At 44.4% G+C, this 22880-nt stretch overlaps 1 protein-coding gene across 4 annotated transcripts in view; it reads right to left on the bottom strand.

The window, feature by feature from the left end:
* LOC133571909 (tyrosine-protein kinase Fyn) overlaps window positions 1–22880 on the bottom strand; it is a 129592-nt gene that overhangs the window by 5625 nt on the left and 101087 nt on the right. For 2 of the 4 annotated variants that reach the window (XM_061924436.2, XM_061924437.2), the window contains 6 exons: window positions 19225–19328; window positions 18986–19135; window positions 12498–12662; window positions 12113–12268; window positions 3058–3237; window positions 2547–2623 (listed from right to left, as the gene is read on the bottom strand). In XM_061924436.2, the coding sequence (XP_061780420.1) occupies window positions 2547–2623; window positions 3058–3237; window positions 12113–12268; window positions 12498–12662; window positions 18986–19135; window positions 19225–19328 (832 nt within the window). The remainder of the gene's footprint in view (window positions 1–2546; window positions 2624–3057; window positions 3238–12112; window positions 12269–12497; window positions 12663–18985; window positions 19136–19224; window positions 19329–22880) is intronic. The other 2 variants (XM_061924438.2, XM_061924439.2) reach the window with 2 other exon arrangements.

Below are 22880 nucleotides of genomic sequence, written 5' to 3'. Positions count from 1 at the left end.
TCAGCGAGGAGTTTGAAATCCTGGCAGGGGTGCAGCAGGGAGACACTCTCGCCCCCTTTCTCTTTATCATAGCTCTGGACTACGTGCTCAGGAAAGCCATCAACAGGCGGGAGCAGGAGCTTGGCTTCACAATTATACCAATAAGGTCTAGAAGAACCCCTGCTGTAGCCCCGGAAGACCTAGACTACGCAGATGACATCTGCCTGGTGGTTGATCGCGTGGAGCAGGCACAGGAACTCCTGAACAGAGTGGAGGTGGAATAAGCCAGGGTTGGCCTCAGACTGAACGCAAAGAAGACTGAGGCAATCACCTATAAGCTACACATGGACCACCCGCCAATAACAACATCAGATGGCAACGCTCTGCAAGAGGTCCTGTTGGCTGATCGCGTGGAGCAGGCACAGGAACTCCTGAACAGAGTGGAGGTGGAATAAGCCAAGGTTGGCCTCAGACTGAGCGCAAAGAAGAATGAGGCAATCACCTATAAGCTACACATGGACCACCCGCCAATAACAACATCAGATGGCAACGCTCTGCAAGAAGTCCTGTTGGCTGATCGCGTGGAGCAGGCACAGGAACTCCTGAACAGAGTGGAGGTGGAATGTGCCAGGGTTGGCCTCAGACTGAACGCAAAGAAGACCGAGGCAATCACCTATAAGCTACACATGGACCACCCGCCAATAACAACATCAGATTGCAACGCTCTGCGAGAAGTCAATGACTTCAAGTACTTTGGTTCCTGGATGAACTCCACAGAACAAGACCTTAAGGGTCAGGAAGACACTAGCGTGGAGGGCCCTGAACGGTCAAGAGTGTGGTGCTCGAATCTCCCCCGACACATAAAGCTGAGTCTATTCCACGCAACTGTGGAATCTGTTCTGATGTATGGCTGCGAAAGTTGGACCCTGACACCCACCCTGCATAAGTCCCTAGATGGATGCTACACCAGAATGATACGAGCTGTTCTGAATGTGGACCAGAACATCCACATCACCAACAAAAGCCTGTACGGGCAACTGCCGAGGCTCAGCAAGAAGGTAACAGCTAAGAGGATGAGGCCGGCCGGCCACTGCCACAGACATCAGGAGCTCCCGGCCAGCAGGCTGGTCCTATGGGAACCAACGCACGGGCATCAATCGCGAGGACGTCCCGCGCTAACGTACGTGGACATCCTGAAGAAAGATACGAGAGCTGAAAGCTCTACGGAGCTGGCCGTGGAGACTCCGATGGAAGCTCGTCTGAGGACGACCGAGAGAGAGAGATTGGTTGAGATTTTAAACGATAATCTTTCGTGTAGAATTTGTACCGGTCGATCTACGTTCCCATCCTCACCTATGGTCATGCGCTTTGGGTTATGACCGAAAGGACAAGATCACGGGTACAAGCGGCCGAAACGAGCTTCCCCCGCCGGGTGGCGGGTCCCTCCCTTAGAGATAGGGTGAGAAGCTCTGTCATTCGGGGGGGACTCAAAGTAAAGCCGCTGCTCCTCCACATGGAGAGGAGCCAGATGAGGTGGTTCGGGCATCTGGTCAGGATGCCACCCGAACGCCTCCCTAGGGAGGTGTTTTGGGCACGTCCGACCGGTAGGAGGCCACGGGGAAGACCCCGGACACGTCGGGAAGACTATGTCTCCCGGCTGGCCTGGGAACGCCTCGAGATCCCCCGGGAGGAGCTGGACCAAGTGGCTGGGGAGAGGGAAGTCTGGGCTTCTCTGTTTAGGCCGCTGCCCCGGCGACCTGACCTCGGCTAAGCGGAAGAAGATGGATGGACGGAAATAACCAGGTCATTTCTCATTTGCACAGTTTACAAAGCTGATTGTTTTGTTCCACGACTATGGAACAAACTACCCGAGGACACCTCAGTGATGGACGCTCTGATCTTCCTCCCTCCTCAACAACACCTGGGAGTTGAACTTTGCACCAGGCCTACAGACACAACAACACTCTGAATAATGGGCATATGAACCCCCCCCCACCCCACCCCACCCCTTCACCACAGCTTGACTCCCCTAAAGGCCGAAGGACGGCTGAGTAGCGCTTATACAGCAGCAGCCGGCCTCCGTAGCTCGCACTCCCTCCCCTCTGTTGCAAGTTTTGTTGATTCTATGTAACTTGTTTATGTGTGCTATGGCTATGAGTTTTTTCCCCCTTGGTCTCAGTCTGGACCCCCTCCCTGGAGTCCAGCTTTTGACTGAATATTTGTTTATTCCCTACCTCCCCATCGTTTACTTGTTTCTCACCTTATTTTGTAAGATCCCGTTCTGTCTCCCTGTAATGTTTGATCCTGTTCTGTCTCCCTGTAATGTTTGTCTGGTCTTGAATGGGATTGTGCTGAAAATCTCAATTTCACCTCTGGGATTAATAAAGAACTTTTGATTCTGGTTCTGATTCTATGACCTCTTTTCTCTTCAAATGGCAAGACTTTGACGAAGTCGACAAATCCCTCCAGCCGTAGAATGAATAAATGTCTTGTTAGGAATTTGTTTGAATGAGGAATATTTTGTCTAAAATGTTCTGCTTTTGGTCAAAAATGTAATCTCAGCATACCTGGGCTGACATGTCTACGAGGTTAGGCAACTTTAACCCTCGTCCTTCTCCGTCCTTCAAGAAGTCCAGTAAACTCCCTGTAGTGGAACAATAAGAATACATTCAAGTCCTTGTAGGAGTTATTTGGGTGCTAGCAAACACAAAGCACTTGAAACAATGTGGAACTGGAATAAAACTTAAACTTGCTGTGTTCATTCTGGTATCCATCAAAACATGACCACTGTTTATAGAGAACTGCAGGATGGGAAACTTGGAGATGATTCTTTTGCTCTAGTTGAATAAAATATTGCAACCCAACAACACCCAGTGGCTCCACCTTTGGACTCCAATGTTTACAACTTCACTGCTTTTGGGGTTTGTATACAGTAGAGCACATATGTATTTCCCCCAAAAGACTATTTGATTAAATTAAACTGCAATGAGTTTGGAATCAAGTTTCTTCACTATTTTTTTAAAAATCCCACAAGCTTTGGAAAGTTTCTGGAAATGTCGGCCGTGAGTCCGTTTGTACCTTGGCCCATGTACTCTGTGACGATGTAGATGGGCTCCTCGGACACCACGGCGTAGAGTTGCACCAGCTTGTCGTGGCGGAGCTTCTTCATGATCTGAGCCTCCTCCAGGAAGGACTCGGGGGACATGGTGCCGGGCTTCAAAGTCTTCACCGCCACCTTCGTGGTGCCGTTCCAGGTTCCTGCCACGCGCACAGCAAGCAAGCCTCACTTTACTTCCACTACAAGAGTGATTGGTGAGGCATGCATACAAGATCATGTTTTGATTCAACCATGCCACACAGCTTGAGATCAGAGAACCATCTCGACTTCTTAACGGACAATTAACTGGGTATCAGAAACCGGCAAGGATTTGAGAGCCACAATACAAATAATCCTTGGTGGGATGATTAATAAAAGCAGGCCTGTAATCTCTTCCAGTCTGAATGGTTCCACTGATCTCATTCTGCAAGAGGATCTGCAGTCGTATAGGGAATTCAAAATGAAGACAGAGACAGGCAACAAACATGCTTGGAAGATTAGTAGGGTGTGTACAGTGAGACCCGTTTATGTTGACGCCCGGCTGACCTACGTCAGCATACAGTAAGCGGCTGTCGACGTAAGTGAAATTGCTGCGGTCCTTTCTTTGTATGACAGTAAAGCTTTTGTTAACTAGATTAGGCAATTCCTGAAGGTGTCAGACTTGTCACCGACAGTTTGGTTATGTTTGAGTTTTTCCTCTGTGTTTGTTTTATTTCCTGTCAGCGCTCTTATTTTGGTTCAGTTTGCTGTGTGTCTCCCTGAGCGCTGTTGTCCCCTCACCTGTCCCTGAGTGGCAGTCTGGCACACCTGGTGGCAATTGCCAATCAGGCTTTCCTGTTTGCTGGTTCCTGTTCGTTGTTTCCAGTTGACCTGTTTTCCTGGTATCCTGTTTCCTGTCTCCTGGTTACTGGTTTGTGTTTTTCCTGCATTTTTTTGGACATTAAAGATCATGTCTTCCTGTATCAAGTTCGAATGGTTTGAATGTTGAAGAGTTTGAATTTCCAGGAAAAATGGAATTTGGTTTGGAACTTGGGAAAGTGTTAGTTTGAATGTCCAGGATGAGTGGAATGTGTTGATGTTGGAACGGTTTGAATAGGTTTAAACATTTAGGAATTGTGCAAATTTGAAAATTGTCCCATTCTTTTCAATGGGAACTTCCTGGAAATTTGGGAATTCCCGGAAAAGAGGGAATTTATTTGAAACTGGTAAAAAAAAAACTAGAATTTTCTGAGTAAGTTGAAATGGTTGGTGTTGGAATTTTTCAAATTGGTCAAGAAATACTGAAGTAGTAACATTTTTAATTGAGAATTGGTATTACGGAATTCCTGGAACTTCAGGAAAACCGGGAATTTTTCCAGTTCAAAAAAACAACTTGGTTATTGTCCTGACTAAGAGGAATGTTTGACCGTGGAACGGTTGAAGTGGGTTGAAAAATGTGGAAGTAATCGCCAAATGAAATGGTAAAAAAAAGGGTTTGAAAAAACGGGAATTCCAGGAATTCCTGGAATTTTTTCAACTTGGAAAAAATATTGTTTGAATGTGCAGGATAAGTGGAATGTGTTGAAGGTGGAATGGTTTGAAATGGTTGAAAAATGTGGAAACGGTGGAAGTTTGAAAAATGGCCAATTCATGTCCCATTCATTTCAATGGGAATTCTTAAAAAAAACGGGAATTTGTTTTAGATTTTTGAGGAAGAGCACACAATTTTGAAGAGGCTGAATATTTTGATGTTCGAACAGTTCGAATTGGATGAAAAATGTGGGAATTTCATGGAAATGTGAGAAAATTCGGGAAAAGCGGGAATTTTTTTAGGAACATTTTAAAAGACTTGAATGTTCTGAATGAGTTGAAATGGTTGGTGTTGGAATTTTTCAAATTGGTCAGGAAATGTTGAAGTAGTAACATTTTTAATTGAGAAATGGTATTACGGAATTCCTGGAATTCCTGTAATCTCAGCAAAACCGTGAATTTTTCCAGTTCAAAAAACAACTTTGGTTTTTTGTCTCGATTAAGACGAGTGTTTGGACGGTGGAAAGGGTGAAGTGGGTTGAAAAATGTGGGCAGGAGTAGTTGACAGAAAAAAGGGTGTGGAAAAAAAGGGAATTCTGGGAATTCCTGGAATTTTTTTTTAAAGTTAAAGTTAAAGTTAAAGTACCAATGATTGTCACACACACACTAGGTGTGGCGAGATTATTCTCTGCATTTGACCCATCACCCTTGATCACCCCCTGGGAGGTGAGGGGAGCAGTGGGCAGCAGCGGTGGCCGCGCCCGGGAATAATTTTTTGGTGATTTAACCCCCAATTCCAACCCTTGATGCTGAGTGCCAAGCAGGGAGGTAATGGGTCCCATTTTTATAGTCTTTGGTATGACTCGGCCGGGATTTGAACTCACAACCTACCGATCTCAGGGCGGACACTCTAACCACTAGGCCACTGAGTAGTACTTGGAAAAATGATAGCTTGAATGTGCAGGATGAGTGGAATATGTTGAAGGTGGAATAGTTTGAATAGGTTGAAAAATGTGGAAATGGTGAAAGTTTAAAAAATGGCCAATTCATTTTGAATGGGAAAAAGGTCCCGGAAAACTGGGAATTCTTAGAAAACCGGGAATTTTTTTTAGATTTTGAAGACAAGCACACAATTTTGAACAGGCTGAATATTTTGAAGTTGGAACGGTTCGAATTGGATGAAAAATGTGGGAATGGTGGTACTTTGAAAAATGTCCCATTCCTTTCAATGGGAATTTCATGGAAATTTGGGAACTTCGGGAAAAGTGGGAATTTTTTTGGGAAAATTTTAAAAGACTTGAATGTTCTGAATGTTCTTAAATGGTTGGTGTTGGAAGTTTTCAAATCGGTCTAAAAATGTTGAAGTAGTAACATTTTTAATTGAGAAACGGTATTAAGGAATTTCAGGAATTTGGGGAAAACCGGGAATTTTTCCAGTTCAAAAAACAACTTCGTTTTTTTGTCCTGATTAAGAGGAATGTTTGGATGGTGGGCAGGAGGAGTCGACAGAAAAAAGGGTGTGGAAAAAAATGGAATTCCGGGAATGCCTGGATTTTTTTTTTTACTTGAAAAAATGATAGTTTGAATGTCCAGGATGAGTGGAATGTGTTGAAGGTGGAATGGTTTAAATTGGTTGAAAAATGTGGGAGTTGTGGAACTTTGAAAAATGTCCCATTCTTTTCGATTCGAATTTCATGGAAATTTGGGAATTTCGGGAAAAGCAGGAGTTTGAAAAAAAAAAAAAGCTAAATATTTTGAATGTAGTGAATGGTGTTGGAATTGATCAAATCGGTCGAGAAATGTTAGTAGTAACATTTTTAACTGAGAAATGGTATTATGGAATTCTTGGAATTTCTGGAAAACCGGGATTTTTTTCCAGTTCAAAAATCAACTTACTTTTTTGTCCTGATTAAAGAAATGTTTTGACGGCGGAACGGTTGAAGTGGGTTGAAAAATGTGGGCAGGAGTAGTTGACAGAAAAAAGGGTGTGGAAAAAAAAGGAATTCTGGGAATTCCTGGAATTTTTTTTAACTTGAAAAAACAATAGTTTGAATTTCCAGGATGAGTGGAATATGTTGAAGGTAGAATGGTTAGAATAGGTTGAAAAATGTGGGAATGGTGGAAGTTTAAAAAATGGCCAATTCATTTTGAATGGGGAAAAATGTCACGGAAAAAACCTGGAATTCTGGGAAATCTGGGAATTTTTGGAATTTGTCAAGGGAAAGCCCGCGATTTCCTAATAGGCTGAACAGTTTGAAGTTGGAACGCTTTGAATCGGGTGGAAAATGTGGAAGGTAGAGCACGCCAAAATCTGGAGAATAATAATAATAATAATAAATAGATGAATTTTGGTGTAGAAAATTATATATATATATATATATATATATATATATATATATATATATATATATATATATATACACACCAAAATTCATCTATTTATTATTATTATTGTAGAAAATGATATATATATATATATAATTTTCTACACCAAAATTCATCTATTTATTATTATTATTGTAGAAAATTATATATATATATATATATATATATATATATGCACATATAATTTTCTTCACCAAAATTCATCTATCTATTATTATTATTATTACTATATATGTGTATATATATATATATATATATATATATATATATATATATAGTACTTTATTGATTCCTTCAGGAGAGTTCCCTCAGGAAAATTTAAAATAAATAAATATATATATATATATATATATATATATATATATGTGTGTGTGTGTAATTTTCTACACCAAAATTCATCTATTTATTATTATTATTATTACTATATATGTGTATATATATATATATATATATATATATATATATATATATATATATATATATATATATATATATATATATATATATATATATATATATATATATATATATATATATATATATATATATATATATATAGTACTTTATTGATTCCTTCAGGAGAGTTCCCTCAGGAAAATTTAAAAAAAAAAAAAATAAAAAAAATAAAAATAATAATATATATATATATATATATATATATATATATATATGTGTGTGTGTGTACTTTTCTACACCAAAATTCATCTATTTATTATTATTATTATTATTACTATATATGTGTATATATATATATATATGTATATATATATATATATATATATATATATATATATATATATATATATATATATATATATATATATATATATATATATAGTACTTTATTGATTCCTTCAGGAGAGTTCCCTCAGGAAAATTTAAAATAAATAAATAAATATATATTAATATATATATATATATATATATATATATATATATATATATATATATATATATATATATATATATATATATATATATATATATATATATATATATATATGTATATATATATATATATGTGTGTGTGTGTAATTTTCTACACCAAAATTCATCTATTTATTATTATTATTACACATTTTTCTTACGGAGGTTAACAATCTAAAACAATAAAAAAGTGTGTGTTCATTTAGTTAGTTGCTGCGGTTGAATCCGGGTTATTACAGCCATGCTTTTATTTTGACGCTTACTTTGCACTTAACAGAAAGTCACTTTGTGCATGTTTTAATTCTGCTTAATAATAACGAAGAAGTTAATACAACATAAACTGACCCATTTCTTTAGAGAAAAGACCGCTTTTGGTGTGACATAGTGTCCCAGTGGTGGGGTTGAGCTTAACAATGTGGACAAACTTGGTGACTTAAGCCAGCACTTGTAGCAATTTAAAAAAAATGGACTTGATGAGTCGGTCGACATAAACGGGTTCCACTGTGTTGAGACCATTTAAACGTCACAGTGGGCTTTTGTAGCAACACAGTGATGAAGACTTTGGGATGAAGAATTGGAGCATAGGAACTGGGTGTCATCTGCCAAAACAAACCCTACTGGTTTGTGCATGGAACTGTAAATAAGTTTGTCAGATCAATACAGTCGCACCAGTCAGGCAGCAGGAGCCTAAACCTGCCAAATTCTTCATATATTTATCATTATCATTATTGTCATTAAGTAGAGTGGAATATACGTTTGGTCAGGAAAAATCACAGAGGCTATATCATCCCTACAAGCCTGTTTCGCAGTTTTCCCTGCTCTTCAGGGGATTTTATATACTGTATATACAGTACAGGCCACAAGTTTGGACACACCTTCTCCTCATTCAATGTGTTTTCTTTATTTTCATGACTATTTACATTGCAGATTGTCACAGCCAAACTATGAAATACGTGGAGTTATGTACTTAAAAAAACGGGTGAAATAACTGAAAACATGTTTTATATTCTAGTTTCTTCAAAATAGCCGCCCTTTGCTCTGATTACTGCTTTGCACACTCTTGGCATTCTCTCCATGAGCTTCAAGCACACCTGTGAAGGGGAAAACCCTTTCAGGTGACTACCTCTTGAAGCTCATGGAGAGAATGCCAAGAGTGTGCAAAGCAGTAATCAGAGCAAAGGGTGGCTATTTTGAAGAAACTAGAATATAAAACATGTTTTCAGTTATTTCACACTTTTTTGTTAAGCATATATATATATATATATATATATATATATATATATATATATATATATATATATATATATATATATATATATATATATATATATATATGTATGTGTGGGAAAAAAATCACAAGACTATTTCATCTCTACAGGCCTGTTTCATGAGGGGGGGTTCCCTCAATCATCAGGAGATTTTAATGGGAGCATTCACATATCATGGTTTGTATAGGGCACAGAGTGGGTGGGTACAGGCTGGCGTAGGGGCGTGGTGATTGGCTCATGTGTTACCTAGGAGGTGTTTCCGTCTGTGGCGGCATGCTGTTACAATTTCGCTGCGCTTGTTGAGGGATGACAGGTCTGGACGGTAAATAATAAACAGTTTCAAGCATAGGTTGCATCTTTTATTACCACTATTATAAGGTGTGCTGGATGCAAGAATTTGCCATGTTATTGAATATTCAACATTATTGTCTTTGAGGTCCCAAATGTGTTTGCTGAGTTCTGTGGTATTCCGCAGGTTTTGGTTCCTGAAAGAAGCCTTGTGATTGTTCCATCTGGTTTTGAATTCTCCCTCGGTTAATCCTACATATGTGTCGGATGTGTTAATGTCCTTGCGTATTACCTTAGATTGGTAGACAACTGATGTTTGTAAGCACCCCCCGTTGAGAGGGCAATCAGGTTTCTTTCGACAGTTACAGCCTTTGTTGGTTTTGGAGTCGCTCTGTCCGGGGGCCGACGGCTCATTTGCAATTGTTTTGTTGTGGTTTGAGTTGATTTGTCGTATATTGTTCATACAGCTGTAGCTCAATTTAATGTTGTTCTTGTTGAATACTTTTCTTAGGGTGTTGTCTTTGGGAAAGTGTTTGTCAATCAGATTGAGGAATTTGTGTCCAATGTTAGTTGAGACGTTTTTGCTGTATGGGGGGTTGTACCAGATGATGTCGTTTCGTTTTCTGTTCTTTTTTGGCTGGTTTCCTGGCGTGGGTTCATAGGTGAGGGTGAAATTGTATCCGCTATATATATATATATATATATATATATATATATATTAGTCGAGGTTACTGTGGTTTATCTTTTATACAGTGCTCCATACCAGGGTAGAGCAGAATATAGGAGAAACTCCCCTGAAGAGCAGGGAAACCTTACGAAAAAGGCTTGTGGGGATGAAATTGCCTCTGTGTTTGTCATGATCCGTGGTCCGGATCATGTTTTTTGTTATGTTCTGTTAGTTTTGGACTCTTTTAGCTCCTGTTTGACACCTGAGTTTGTTTTAGTTACCATGGCTACTTATGATTTTCCCCTGCCTCTGGTGTTCGGGACGCGCACCTACTGCTAATCAGAGGACTATTTAAGCCTGCCTTTGCCAGTCAGTTGTCCTGGCGTCATTAGTTGTATGCCTCATGCCTGGACTACGTAAGTCTTAGTTGTTTCATGCCACAGTTTCGTGTTTGTTTCATGCCACAGTTTCGTGAGGTTCATGTCCATACTTGCCAACTCTCCCGGATTTTCCGGGAGACTCCCGAAATTCAGCGCGTCTCCCGAAAACCTCCCGGGACAAATTTTCTCCCGAAAATCTCCCGAAATTCAGGCGGTTTATTTTGTGGTTTGAATTCGTTTTTGGAGCTGTCATTACACATTTATCAGTATTCACATTGGTCAGTAGGGGGCAGTAGGGCGTTTCTTCCCAATTGAATGCTATCACCTGCAGACCGGAAGTGTCTTGTCATTCTGATGAGAGCGACCAGTCTGTGAACTTTTGTGTGCTTTTTCCTCCTGTATAACAGGTTAGTTTTGGTGAATCAACTCACTGAATAATATCCATGTGATCTTTATAAGTTTAAGTACACATTCTGATGGTGGAGCCTAACTCTAAAGTGTTTGTGAGTTGTAGTTTGTATTTGTGAATGAATCCAGTGCACAGCTGCAGTAATCAATACAAAATGGCGACGTGAGTGCGCAATGTTTATATAGGAACTTCTGATCCTAATTCAGACTCCCAAATTAGAGCTCCCGTTTTCTTATTGATTTTAGAATGTATATTTGTATAATGTGTGTGTTCTGAAATAGTGACAGAGAATAGAACAAGGATGGACAATTCAACCCTTAACTCAACAATGAGTAGAGGAATGTTATGTGTGTGTATATGTGTAAATAAATGAACACTGAAATTCAAGTATTTATTTTATTTATTCATATATATATATATATATATATATATATATATATATATATATATATATATATATATATATATATATATATATATAATAAAATATATATGTATATATATATATATATATATATATATAGCTAGAATTCACTAAAAGTCAAGTATTTCTTATATTTATATATATATCTTAACCACGCCCCCAACCACGCCCCCCCCGCCCCACCCCCGACCACGCCCCCCACCCCCCAGGTCTCAAGGTTGGCAAGTATGTTCATGTCTATAGTTTCATGTCCTAAGTTTTTGCCTTAGCTTCCGCGTGCGATAAGCACGCTTGCCTTCGGGTTGTTTTCTGTTTTGTACCCGTTGATTATTTCTTAAAATTAAATCATGTTCCTACCTGCAAATCCTGCCCGGAGTCGTCCGTTTGCCTTCCTGGGAGAACGACCCCGCAGCAAGCGAAAACCACGTCTTGACAGAATGACGCCAGGACGACTGACTGGCAAAGGCAGGCTTAAATAGTCCTCTGATTAGCAGCAGGTGCGCGTCCCGAACACCAGAGGCAGGTGGAAATCATAAGTAGCTATGGTAACTAAAACAAACTCAGGTGTCAAACAGGAACTAAAAGAGTCCAAAACTAACAGAACATAACAAAAACATGATCCGGACCACGGATCATGACAGTGTTTTTTCCTGACCTTATGTATATATATATATATATTTATTTACTTTTATTTTACTGTGTCTAATCACAATGAACAATTAAATTTCAAGTTAACCCCTGTGGAAAAAGACATTGTGGGCAAGATTTGTTATTCTTACCGTAATAAACCTCAGCAAAACATCCTGTCCCCAGCTTTAATTCCAATTCAAGTGTGTCTCTGCGGACCTCCCAGGCATCGTGACTCAAGCCCACAGTGTCAGGGATGGAGTTGACACACACGCCCGTTAAATTAAAGCACAAACCATCTGCACTCTCTACAAGGAAGGGAGGGAAGGCATACACAGTTAACTACTGGGGGACATGCAGTGAGGACAGAGAAGGAGGCCATCTTGGGACGGAGCCAGGAGGGTCTTCGGACTTGTTTTTCCACAATGCTTCCAAACTGAAAAGAGAACGATGTTTTGGAGTCAGTCCGAAGTCCCTCCTGTCCAAGTGTGGCCTCCTCCATGCGGCCCCTTCTTCCGGAGAAGACAGGATCCATACCCATCCAGACCTCCCCAAACTGCCCGTTCCCGAGACGCTTTATCAACTGCAGCGACTCTCGCGGGATCTCCCACACGTCTTTGGTTTTGACCGACAGGTCGGCGATGCGGGGCATCCCTTTGTGGCAGGGGAGCACCAAACGACAGCAGAGCCCGGCGGCTCGGTCTGCTCGGGCCACACGGCGATGCAGAAGGAAAGAAGAATGGAGAAATGACAGCACAGCAGCAAGAGGAAGGCAGCGGTAAAGGTCAGCAATGTTCACAATGACATAGTTCTCGGGGAACCGACTCCATCGCAACTGGACTTTTTACCATTGTCGAAGTAGGCATAGTGAGGGGAGAATAGAACGCGAAATTGACAGACGGTTTGGTGCGGCGGTTTGTTGGGGTGAAGAAGAAACTGAGCCAGAAGGCGAAGCTCTCAAATTTACAAGTCGGTCTACGTTCCTACCGTCACCTATGGTCATGAACTTTGGGTAATTACCGAAAGGACAAGGTCGCGAATACAAGGGGCAGAGATAGGGTGAGGAGCTCGGTCATCTGGGGAAAGACTCAGAGTAGAGCCTCTGCTCCTTCACGTCGAGAGGAGCCGGCTGAAATGGCTCGGGCATTGTATGACTTAAGTGTTATTATGACAATGACAATAAAGGAATTGATTGATTGATTTACGAGCAAAAATTTGGGTTACGGGCCTCCCGGCCGAAAGTTGGCATAGTGAGGGAAGAATAGAACGCGAGATTGACAGACAAATTGGTGCGGTGTCTGCAGTGATGCAGTCACTGCAACGGTCTGTTGTGGTGAAGAAGAAGCTGAGCCTAACGGCGAAGCTCTCGATTTACAGGTCGGTCTACGTTCCTACCCTCACCTATGGTTATTGACTTTGGGTAATGACCGAAAGGACGAGGTCACGAATAAAAGCGGCAGAGATAGGGTGAGGAGCTCGGTCATTTTGAAGAGACTCAGAGTAGAGCCTCTGCTCCTTCACGTCGAGAGGAGCTAGCTGAAATGGCTCGGGCATTGTATGACTTAAGTGTTATTATGACAATGACAATAAAGGAATTGATTGATTGATTTACGAGCAAAAATTTGGGTTACGGACCTCCCGGCCGAAAGTTGGCATAGAGAGGGAAGAATAGAACGCGAGATTGACAGACAGATTGGTGCGGTGTCTGCAGTGATGCAGTCACTGCAACGGTCTGTTGTGGTGAAGAAGAAGCTGAGCCTAACGGCGAAGCTCTCGATTTACAGGTCGGTCTACGTTCCTACCCTCACCTATGGTCATGAACTTTGGGTAATTACCGAAAGGACAAGGTCGCGAATACAAGGGGCAGAGATAGGGTGAAGAGCTCGGTCATCTGGGGAGAGACTCAGAGTAGAGCCTCTGCTCCTTCACGTCGAGAGGAGCCGGCTGAAATGGCTCGGGCATTGTATGACTTAAGTGTTATTATGACAATGACAATAAAGGAATTGATTGATTGATTTACGGGCAAAAATTTGGGTTACGAGCCTCCCGGCCGAAAGTTGGCATAGTGAGGGAAGAATAGAATGCGAGATTGACAGACGGATTGGTGCGGTGTCTGCAGTGATGCAGTCACTGCAACGGTCTGTTGGGATGAAGAAGAAACAGAGACAGAAGGCGAAGCTCTCGATTTACAGGTCAGTCTACGTTCCTACCCTCACCTATGGTCATGAACTTTTGGTAATGACCGAAAGGACGAGGTCGCGAATAAAAGCGGCAGAGATAGGGTGAGGAGCTCGGTCATTTTGAAGAGACTCAGAGTAGAGCCTCTGCTCCTTCACGTCGAGAGGAGCTAGCTGAAATGGCTCGGGCATTGTATGACTTAAGTGTTATTATGAAAATGACAATAAAGGAATTGATTGATTGATTTACGGGCAAAAATTTGGGTTACGAGCCTCCCGGCCGAAGTTTGGCATAGTGAGGGAAGAATAGAACGCGAGATTGACAGACGGATTGGTGCGGCGTCTGCAGTGATGCAGTCACTGCAACGGTCTGTTGGGATGAAGAAGAAACAGAGACAGAAGGCGAAGCTCTCGATTTACAGGTCGGTCTACGTTCCTACCCTCACCTATGGTCATTGACTTTGGGTAATGACCGAAAGGACGAGGTCGCGAATACAAGCGGCAGAGATAGGGTGAGGAACTCGGTCATCTGGGAGAGACTCAGAATAGAGCCTCTGCTCTTTCACGTCAAGAGGAGCCAGCTGAAATGGCTCGGGCATTGTATGACTTAAGTGTTATTATGACAATGACAATAAAGGAATTGATTGATTGATTTACGGGCAAAAATTTGGGTTACGGGCCTCCCGGCCGAAAGTTGGCATAGTGAGGGAAGAATAGAATGCGAGATTGACAGACAGATTGGTGCGGAACTGCAACGGTCTGTTGTAGTGAAGAAGAAGCTGAGCCTAACGGCGAAGCTCTCGATTTACAGGTCGGTCTACGTTCCTACCCTCACCTATGGTCATTGACTTTGGGTAATGACCAAAAGGACGAGGTCGTGAATACAAGCGGCAGAAATGTCGAGAGGAGCCAGCTAAGATGGCTCCTGGACGCCTCCCTGGTGCGGTGTTTCGGGCATGTCCAGCCGGGAAGAGACCTCGGTATCCCCCCTGTAGAACTAGAGGAGGTGGCTGGGGACAGGGAAGTCTGGGCATCTCTGCTTAGACTGATGCCCTTGCGACCCGAACTCGGATAAGCGGCGGAAAAATGGATGGATGGATGGAAGTAGGTATATTGCCTCTCAGCCGAGCAGGCTTCATCAGTTCATGCTCACAGACTCAGATTGGACAGTTGTAGTCTGAGGGTTACGGGTGCCTGAGTAAATGAGTTTTTCGGTACACAAGCTGTTTCTGGGCAAGGGTCCGTAATATCATGGCTTACGTACAGTGATTTCTCCAGATTCTGTGAACCTTTTGATGATATTACGGAGCGTAGACGGTGAAATCCCTAAATTCCTTGCAATAGCTGCTTGAGAAATGTTGTTCTTAAACAATTTGCTCAGGCATTTGTTGACAAAGTGGTGACCCTCGCCCCGTCCTTGTTTGTGAATGAGTGAGCATTTCATGGAAGCTGCTTTTATACCCAATCATGGCACCCACCTGTTCCCAATTAGCCTGTTCACCTGTGGGATGTTCCAAATAAGTCTTTGATGAGCATTCCTCAACTTTCTCACTCTTTTTTTCCATTTACACAACGTGACAACTTCACTTTTTTTGGGGTTTGTATATTTAAAGAAAATGAAGGAATTTTGTCAATTCTGTCGAGTTCCCTGGGCACTTTTAGTCGTAAGAAGAACACGGTGGACCAGGACTTGACGAGTTGGTGGAAAGAAACAGATCTTTGATGTAAAGGGGAGCGATTTGCGGGTGTTCCACTGTATACCTTCTTGTGGATAGACGGTAAAATATAGACTATATTTACAAAATACTTGGCCATTACACCTCCAGGAACTGAACAAGAGGTGTACTTAGGGTGTATTTAAGGTCATAAATGGTCTGGTAAACCTTTACGATAATGGTGCTAATGATGTAGCTGGAGTCTTCTAAGGAATTAGCGTTTAAAAGCATATAGACGGAGCTTTAAGCAACACGAGGAGGTTCAAAGTGTGGCCTCTTTAGGTGCCTGAGTGCTGCACCAGCTGCTTCCATTTCCATTAGCTTTGCTCAGCTCTTGCTTGAACTGGAAAAGGGAAGCTCTTGTGTTTGCCCGTTATCGATTAAGCCAGTAGATTAGGGCCGTGGCACCGTCTGTAGTTGGCCCCTCCCACTGATAAGTGTTTGCATGGGGGCAGTTAAGATGAGATAAGGCCTGTTTCACCCATGAGAGTGCCACACCAACGTCAAAGCCCATCTGGGGCGAGTGCCTGCTAGAACTGGTCACTCTGGTCCCCCGTCATAAAACCAGTAAGTGTTGACTGTATCCACAGCAAGAAGACAAACAAAAGGTCTTCCTAGAAATCTCCAGGCTCGGATTAACTGGCGCAGTAACGATTTGATCTCGACTGATAAGCAGAATCAATTACTCCTCCATTTAAAGGTTTTTTTATTTTATTTCAGGGTTTGTCAGAGCTAGATCTTGGCGCCATCACTACTGTGAGTAACATGGCAAACACTTGGCTCCCCCTAGGGCAGGGATGTCAAACTGAGGGCCACATCACAGTTATAGCTGGGCCGCTTCTAACAACTAATATGAATTTTTTTCTCCATGCATTTGAATAATAAATATTTTTTTCATACACTGTATAAAAAAATACCTGTAGATTTTACCGTAAAAAACTGACAGTCACCAGAATTTTCATGTAAAATATATACCGTATTTTCCGCACTATTAGCCGCACCTAAAAACCACAAATTTACTCAAAAGCTGACAGTGCGGCTTTTAACCCGGTGCGCTTTATATATGGATTAATATTACGATTCATTTTCATAAAGTTTCGATCTCGCAACTTCGGTAAACAGCCGCCATCTTTTTTCCCGGTAGAACAGGAAGCGCTTCTTCTTCTACGCAAGCAACCGCCAAGGTAAGCACCCGCCCCCATAGAACAGGAAGCGCTTCTTCTTCTACTGTAAGCAACCACCCGCCCGCGTAGAAGAAGAAAAAGCGCGCGGATATACCGTACGTTTCATTTCCTTTGTGTGTTTACATCTGTAAAGACCACAAAATGGCTCCGACTAAGCGTCAGGGATCCGGTTCATGAAAAGACGCAATCTCTCCATCCGCACACGGATTACTATTTCACAGCAACTGATATTCCTGTGAAACGCACTGTGGATACAACGGGAGCACGTACGGTGAATATTCGCACCACAGGGAATGAGAAGTCATCCTTCACTGTGGTTCTAGCTTGCCATGCTAATGGCCAGAAACTTCCACCCATGGTGATATTCAAAAGGAAGACCTTGCCAAAAGAGACCTTTCCAGCCGGCGTCATCATAAAAAGCTAACTCGAAGGGATGGATGAAGAAAAGATGAGCGAGTGGTTAAGGTAAGTTTAAGTTTACGCGAAGAGGCCGAGTGGCTTTTTTCACGCAGCTCTGTCCATGTTGATATATTGTTTGTGATTGCACATTTGCGTACATTTTGGGAGTGAACAGAGTTGTTAGAACGCTGGTTTTTAATATATTATTAAAGTTTGACTGACCTATCTGACTGTTTTTTTGACATTCCTTTAGCGCAGTTAGATGCGGCTTACAACACGGGGCGGCTTATAGGTGGACAAAGTTTTGAAATATGCCGTTCATTGAAGGCGCGGCTTTTAACCCAGGGCGCCTTATGGTGCGGAAAATACGGTAGTGTTTTTGTATGTTTTACAACATAAAGTAATACAGTAAATGGAAAAGAGTACAGATATGTTTTTTTTTACTGTAATTTTTTTTTTTTTTTAAATATAAATATAAATGATATATATGAATGATCCCCTCCACTTGGTACATTGAAAAGTAGCAGAAAAAGTGTGCGCACCCCTGAGCTAGACAGGCTGAAACATGGACAACATTTTATGTTCCCACAGGACAGACGACCGAAACCCGACAACACATCAAAACGTTTGGATGGGATGCAGCGAGCTAAATTACAATTCTGGAACGATCTCTGACCTCAACTCAACAGCTATTTTGTGAACTATGTTTAACTCCCGCAAAGGCTATTTGTACTTTGCTGGACATCTTTTATTTATGCAATCACTTCCAATTTCCCTGACTTACTCTTAACTTCAATACTTTCCCATTATTCATATTCATTTGGTGGTTTTACAAGCAGAGGAGCATGTTGGGCAGTGCACACACACAGAGTACTTACAAGCAGACACAGTGTGTAGTTTTGTGTTGTTTTATTTGCGCCATGAGTGGGAAAGGTTGTTTAATTGGGTCATACATACTTAATTGGGCGGTATGGCGTAGTGGGTAGAGCAACCGTGCCAGAAACCTGAGGGTTGCAGGTTCGCTCCCCGCCTCTTACCATCCAAAAATCGCTGCCGTTGTGTCCTTGGGCGGGACACTTCACCCTTTGCCCCCGGTGCCACTCACACCGGTGAATTGAATGATGAATGACAGGTGGTGGTCGGAGGGGCCGTTGGCGCAAATTGCAGCCACGCTTCCGTCAGTCTACCCCAGGGCAGCTGTGGCTATGAAAGTAGCTTACCACCACCAGGTGTGAACGATTGATGGGTTCTACATGTAAAGCGACTTTGGGTACTTAGAAAAGCGCTATATAAATCCCAGTTATTATACATCAAAATGCTGTTCTCACACTTTAAAAGTGGAATTTATGCTAATTTCCCTGAATTTCTCATGACGTCCACAAGATGGCAGCAGAGCTGTAGCAATTACACCATAAGGTATTTAAAACTTAAGTAATAAGATTCCTTATTAACCCCGCCGACCGTAGTTTGGCCACCCCTTAAAAAGACTTAACTATTTGACCACACCCCATGAGTGAGAAATCAAAGGTATTTCTCCAAGCTAAGCATACCTGAGTAGTGCTGAACCAGCTGGTGTAGCGAGTCAAACTGAGCCCTGGTGGTGATGTAGTAGCCGCCGCTGTCCAGTTTGCGAATCTTATAATGTTTCACATGGTCCCCTTTCACCTCGTCCCAGTCCCGTATGGACAAGGAGAAGGCACCTGGGAGGGACCATCAAGGTGCTACTTACTGACATCACAAAGACTTGAGGCAAAGGTTGGTAATGTGAGAATGTCAGCGCATGATTCACCCTTGGTGGTTTCACTCTCCCGAATGAGGTAAGTACCCCGAGGGTTCCCAGTGGACAGCAACTGTCTCTCAGCCTCCTTCCGGCCCAGTTTCCCAAAGTACCAGCTGGAATTCAAGGAGGACACTGGTGGTTACCCAAAACTGTATGGTGGCCACACTTTACTGCTTAAACCAGGGGTGGCCATTATGTGGATGGCCAGCTAGCGGTGGATGGTGGAGGGTGTGTCAGTGGATGGTGGAGGGTGTGTCAGTGGATGGTGGAGGGTGTGTCAGTCCATCACCAGCCAGGCATTAAAAAAATATATCTAAAAATGATAGATCATCAATCTTCACCAAGACACGATTTTGGTCACTTGATTGACATTCACGGCACCCGAGGGTCTTGTGAGATGACGCTGGCTGCTGCCACATCATTATTAAGAAAAAATGACCGACAGGAAGGCTAGAAACACTTTTTATTTCAACAGACTCTCGCGCCAAAACTCTATAAAGACCGACCGCACAGTTCCTGTCTTCACAATAAAAGCCCAGCTTCATCCTGCCTGTGCTAACAAAATAAGAGTAGCCTGATTGGCAACTGCAACCAGGTGTGCCAGGCTGCTAATCGGGGACAGGTGAGGGAAAGGAGCGCTCAGGGACACATGCAGGAAATGCAACCAAAATAAGAGCGCTGACAGGAAATAAACACAAACACAGAGGAAAACCCAAACATAACCAAACTGTCAGTGACAAGCCTGACGGTAGCCCCCCTTCCGATAACGGATACCAGACGTTTTAAGTTCTAACAAAAAGTTAAAAACCAACGGAGGGTTGAGGGAGGAATGGCGGTGGGCCGCCAGGCCAAGTGTCCCCGAAGCCACCCGGGACGAGTCAGGTGGCGGCGGCGAGTTGGTGAGGCGGTTGCCCATGGAACGAGAGGGCCGCGTGCCGGTGCCTGATGGCCGCTTGTGCGGCAGGTAAGCTGGAGAGGATGGCGGTGCTGTGGGACGACCCGTTGAAGTCTGAGAAGCTGGCGACGCCGTGGGACAGCCTGTTGGAGATGGTGAAGGTGGCGACGCCGTGGGACGGCCCGCCAGAGACGGAGAAGCTGGCGACGGCCCGTCGTAGACGGAGAAGCTGGCGACACCGTGGGATGGCCCATCGTAGAAGGAGAAGCTGGCAACGCTGTGGGACAGCCCGCCGGAGATGGAGAAGCTGGTGACGCCGTAGGACGGCCCGTCGGAGACAGAGAAGCTGGTGACACCGTGGGACGGCCCGTCGTAGACGGAGAAGCTGGCGACGCTGTGGGACGGCCCATCAGAGATGGAAAAACTGGGACGGCCTGTCGTAGATGGAGAAGCTGGCGACACTGTCGGACAGCCCATCGTAGACGGAGAAGCTGGCGACGTTGTGGGACGGCCCGCCGTAGATGGAGAAGCTGGCGATGCCGTCGGACGGCCCATCGTAGACGGAGAACCTGGCGACGCCGTGGGATGGCCCATTGTAGACGGAGAAGCTGGTGACGCCGTAGGACGGCCCGTCGGAGACAGAGAAGCTGGTGACACCGTGGGACGGCCCGTCATAGACGGAGAAGCTGGCGACGCTGTGGGACGGCCCGCCAGAGAAGGAAAAACTGGGACGGCCTGTCATAGACGGAGAAGCTGGCGACACTGTCGGACGGCCCATCGTAGACGGAGAAGCTGGCCACGTCGTGGGACGGCACGCCGTAGATGGAGAAGCTGCCGACGCCGTAGGACGGCCCGTCGGAGACAGAGAAGCTGGCAACGCCGTGGGATGGCCCGCCGTAGCTGGAGAAGCTGGGATGGCCCGTCGCAGACGGAGAAGCTGGTGACGCCGTAGGACGGCCCGTCGGAGACAGAGAAGCTGGTGACACCGTGGGACGGCCCGTCGTAGACGGAGAAGCTGGCGACGCTGTGGGACGGCCCGTCAGAGATGGAAAAACTGGGACGGCCTGTCGTAGATGGAGAAGCTGGCGACACTGTCGGACAGCCCATCGTAGACGGAGAAGCTGGCGACGTCGTGGGACGGCCCGTCGGAGACAGAGAAGCTGGCGACGCCGTAGGACGGCCCGTCGGAGACAGAGAAGCTGGTGACACCGTAGGACGGCCCGTCGTAGACGGAGAAGCTGGCGACGCTGTGGGACGGCCCGCCAGAGATGGAAAAGCTGGGACGGCCTGTCATAGACGGAGAAGCTGGCGACACTGTTGGACGGCCCATCGTAGACGGAGAAGCTGGCGACGTCGTGGGACGGCCCGCCAGATATGGAAAAGCTGGGACGGCCCGTCGCAGACGGAGAAGCTGGCGACACCGTAGGATGGCCCGTCGGAGACAGAGAAGCTGGTGACACTGTGGGACGGCCCGTCGTAGACGGAGAAGCAGGCGACGCTGTGGGACGGTCCGCCAGAGATGGAAAAACTGGGACGGCCTGTCGTAGACGGAGAAGCTGGCGACACTGTCGGACGGCCCATCGTAGACGGAGAAGCTGGCGACGTCGTGGGACGGCCCGCCGTAGATGGAGAAGCTGGCGACGCCGTTGGGATGGCCCATTGTAGACGGAGAAGCTGGCGGGGCTGTCCAGAGATGGAAAAGCTGGGACGACCCGTCGCAGACAGAGAAGCTGGTGACGCCGTAGGACGGCCCGTCGGAGACAGAGAAGCTGGCAACGCCGTGGGACGTCCCGCCGGAGACTGAGAAGCTGGCGACGCCGTAGGACGGCCCGTCGGAGACAGAGAAGCTGGCAACGCCGTGGGACGGCCCGCCGTAGATGGAGAAGCTGGCGACGCCGTAGGACGGCCCGTCGGAGACAGAGAAGCTGGCAACGCCGTGGGACGGCCCGCCGTAGCTGGAGAAGCTAGCGACGCTGTGGAAGGAGCGGCTGAAGTCGGTCTTTAGACTTTTGACGGCAGGTACGGCGCGAGAGTCTGTTGAAATAAAAAGTGCTTCTGGCCTTCCTGTCGGTCGTTTTTTCTTAATAAAGATCTGGCAGCAGCCATCTCACAAGACCCTCAGGTGCCGTGAATGTCAATCAAGTGACCAAAGTCACGTCTTGGTGAAGATTGATGATCCATCATTTTTAGATCTATTTTTTTAATGCCTAGCTGGTGATGGACTGACACACCCTCCACCATCCACTGACACACCCTCCACCATCCACTGAAACACCCTCCACCATCCACCGCTAGCTGGCCATCCACGTAATGGCCACCCCTGCATTAGAGAGACACTGGGACTTCACGTGCAGGTGTGAAAATACAAAAACTATTTGAGGAATCGGACTAATTTAGTGCATGGAAACGTAGTGACTGTTGACCTAAACAAGTTCCACTGTGTACTTATAGAAGCACTACTGTTTTATACCTATTTATGTAACATTGTGGCATACACACACACACACACACACACACACACACACACATACACACACACACACACACACACACACACACACTATGCAAATATAAAAAAGATTGTTGTGAAAAATTTGTTGGAATTTCAGAAGAAAAACTTTTGGCAGTGTTATAATAAAAGTTGTCATTTTACGTACCAATCAAAAAAAAATCTTGACTTTGGAGCAATGTTCACGGACTCTAGTATTTGCTTCTCTATTAGATGCAATGTTATTGGGACAATGATTCATGTCATCACTTGTGCACACCT

The sequence above is a fragment of the Nerophis lumbriciformis genome, linkage group LG29 (assembly GCF_033978685.3).
Source record: "Nerophis lumbriciformis linkage group LG29, RoL_Nlum_v2.1, whole genome shotgun sequence".
NCBI classification, from domain to species: Eukaryota; Metazoa; Chordata; class Actinopteri; order Syngnathiformes; family Syngnathidae; genus Nerophis; species Nerophis lumbriciformis.
This window is presented reverse-complemented; position numbering and strand designations above follow the sequence as displayed.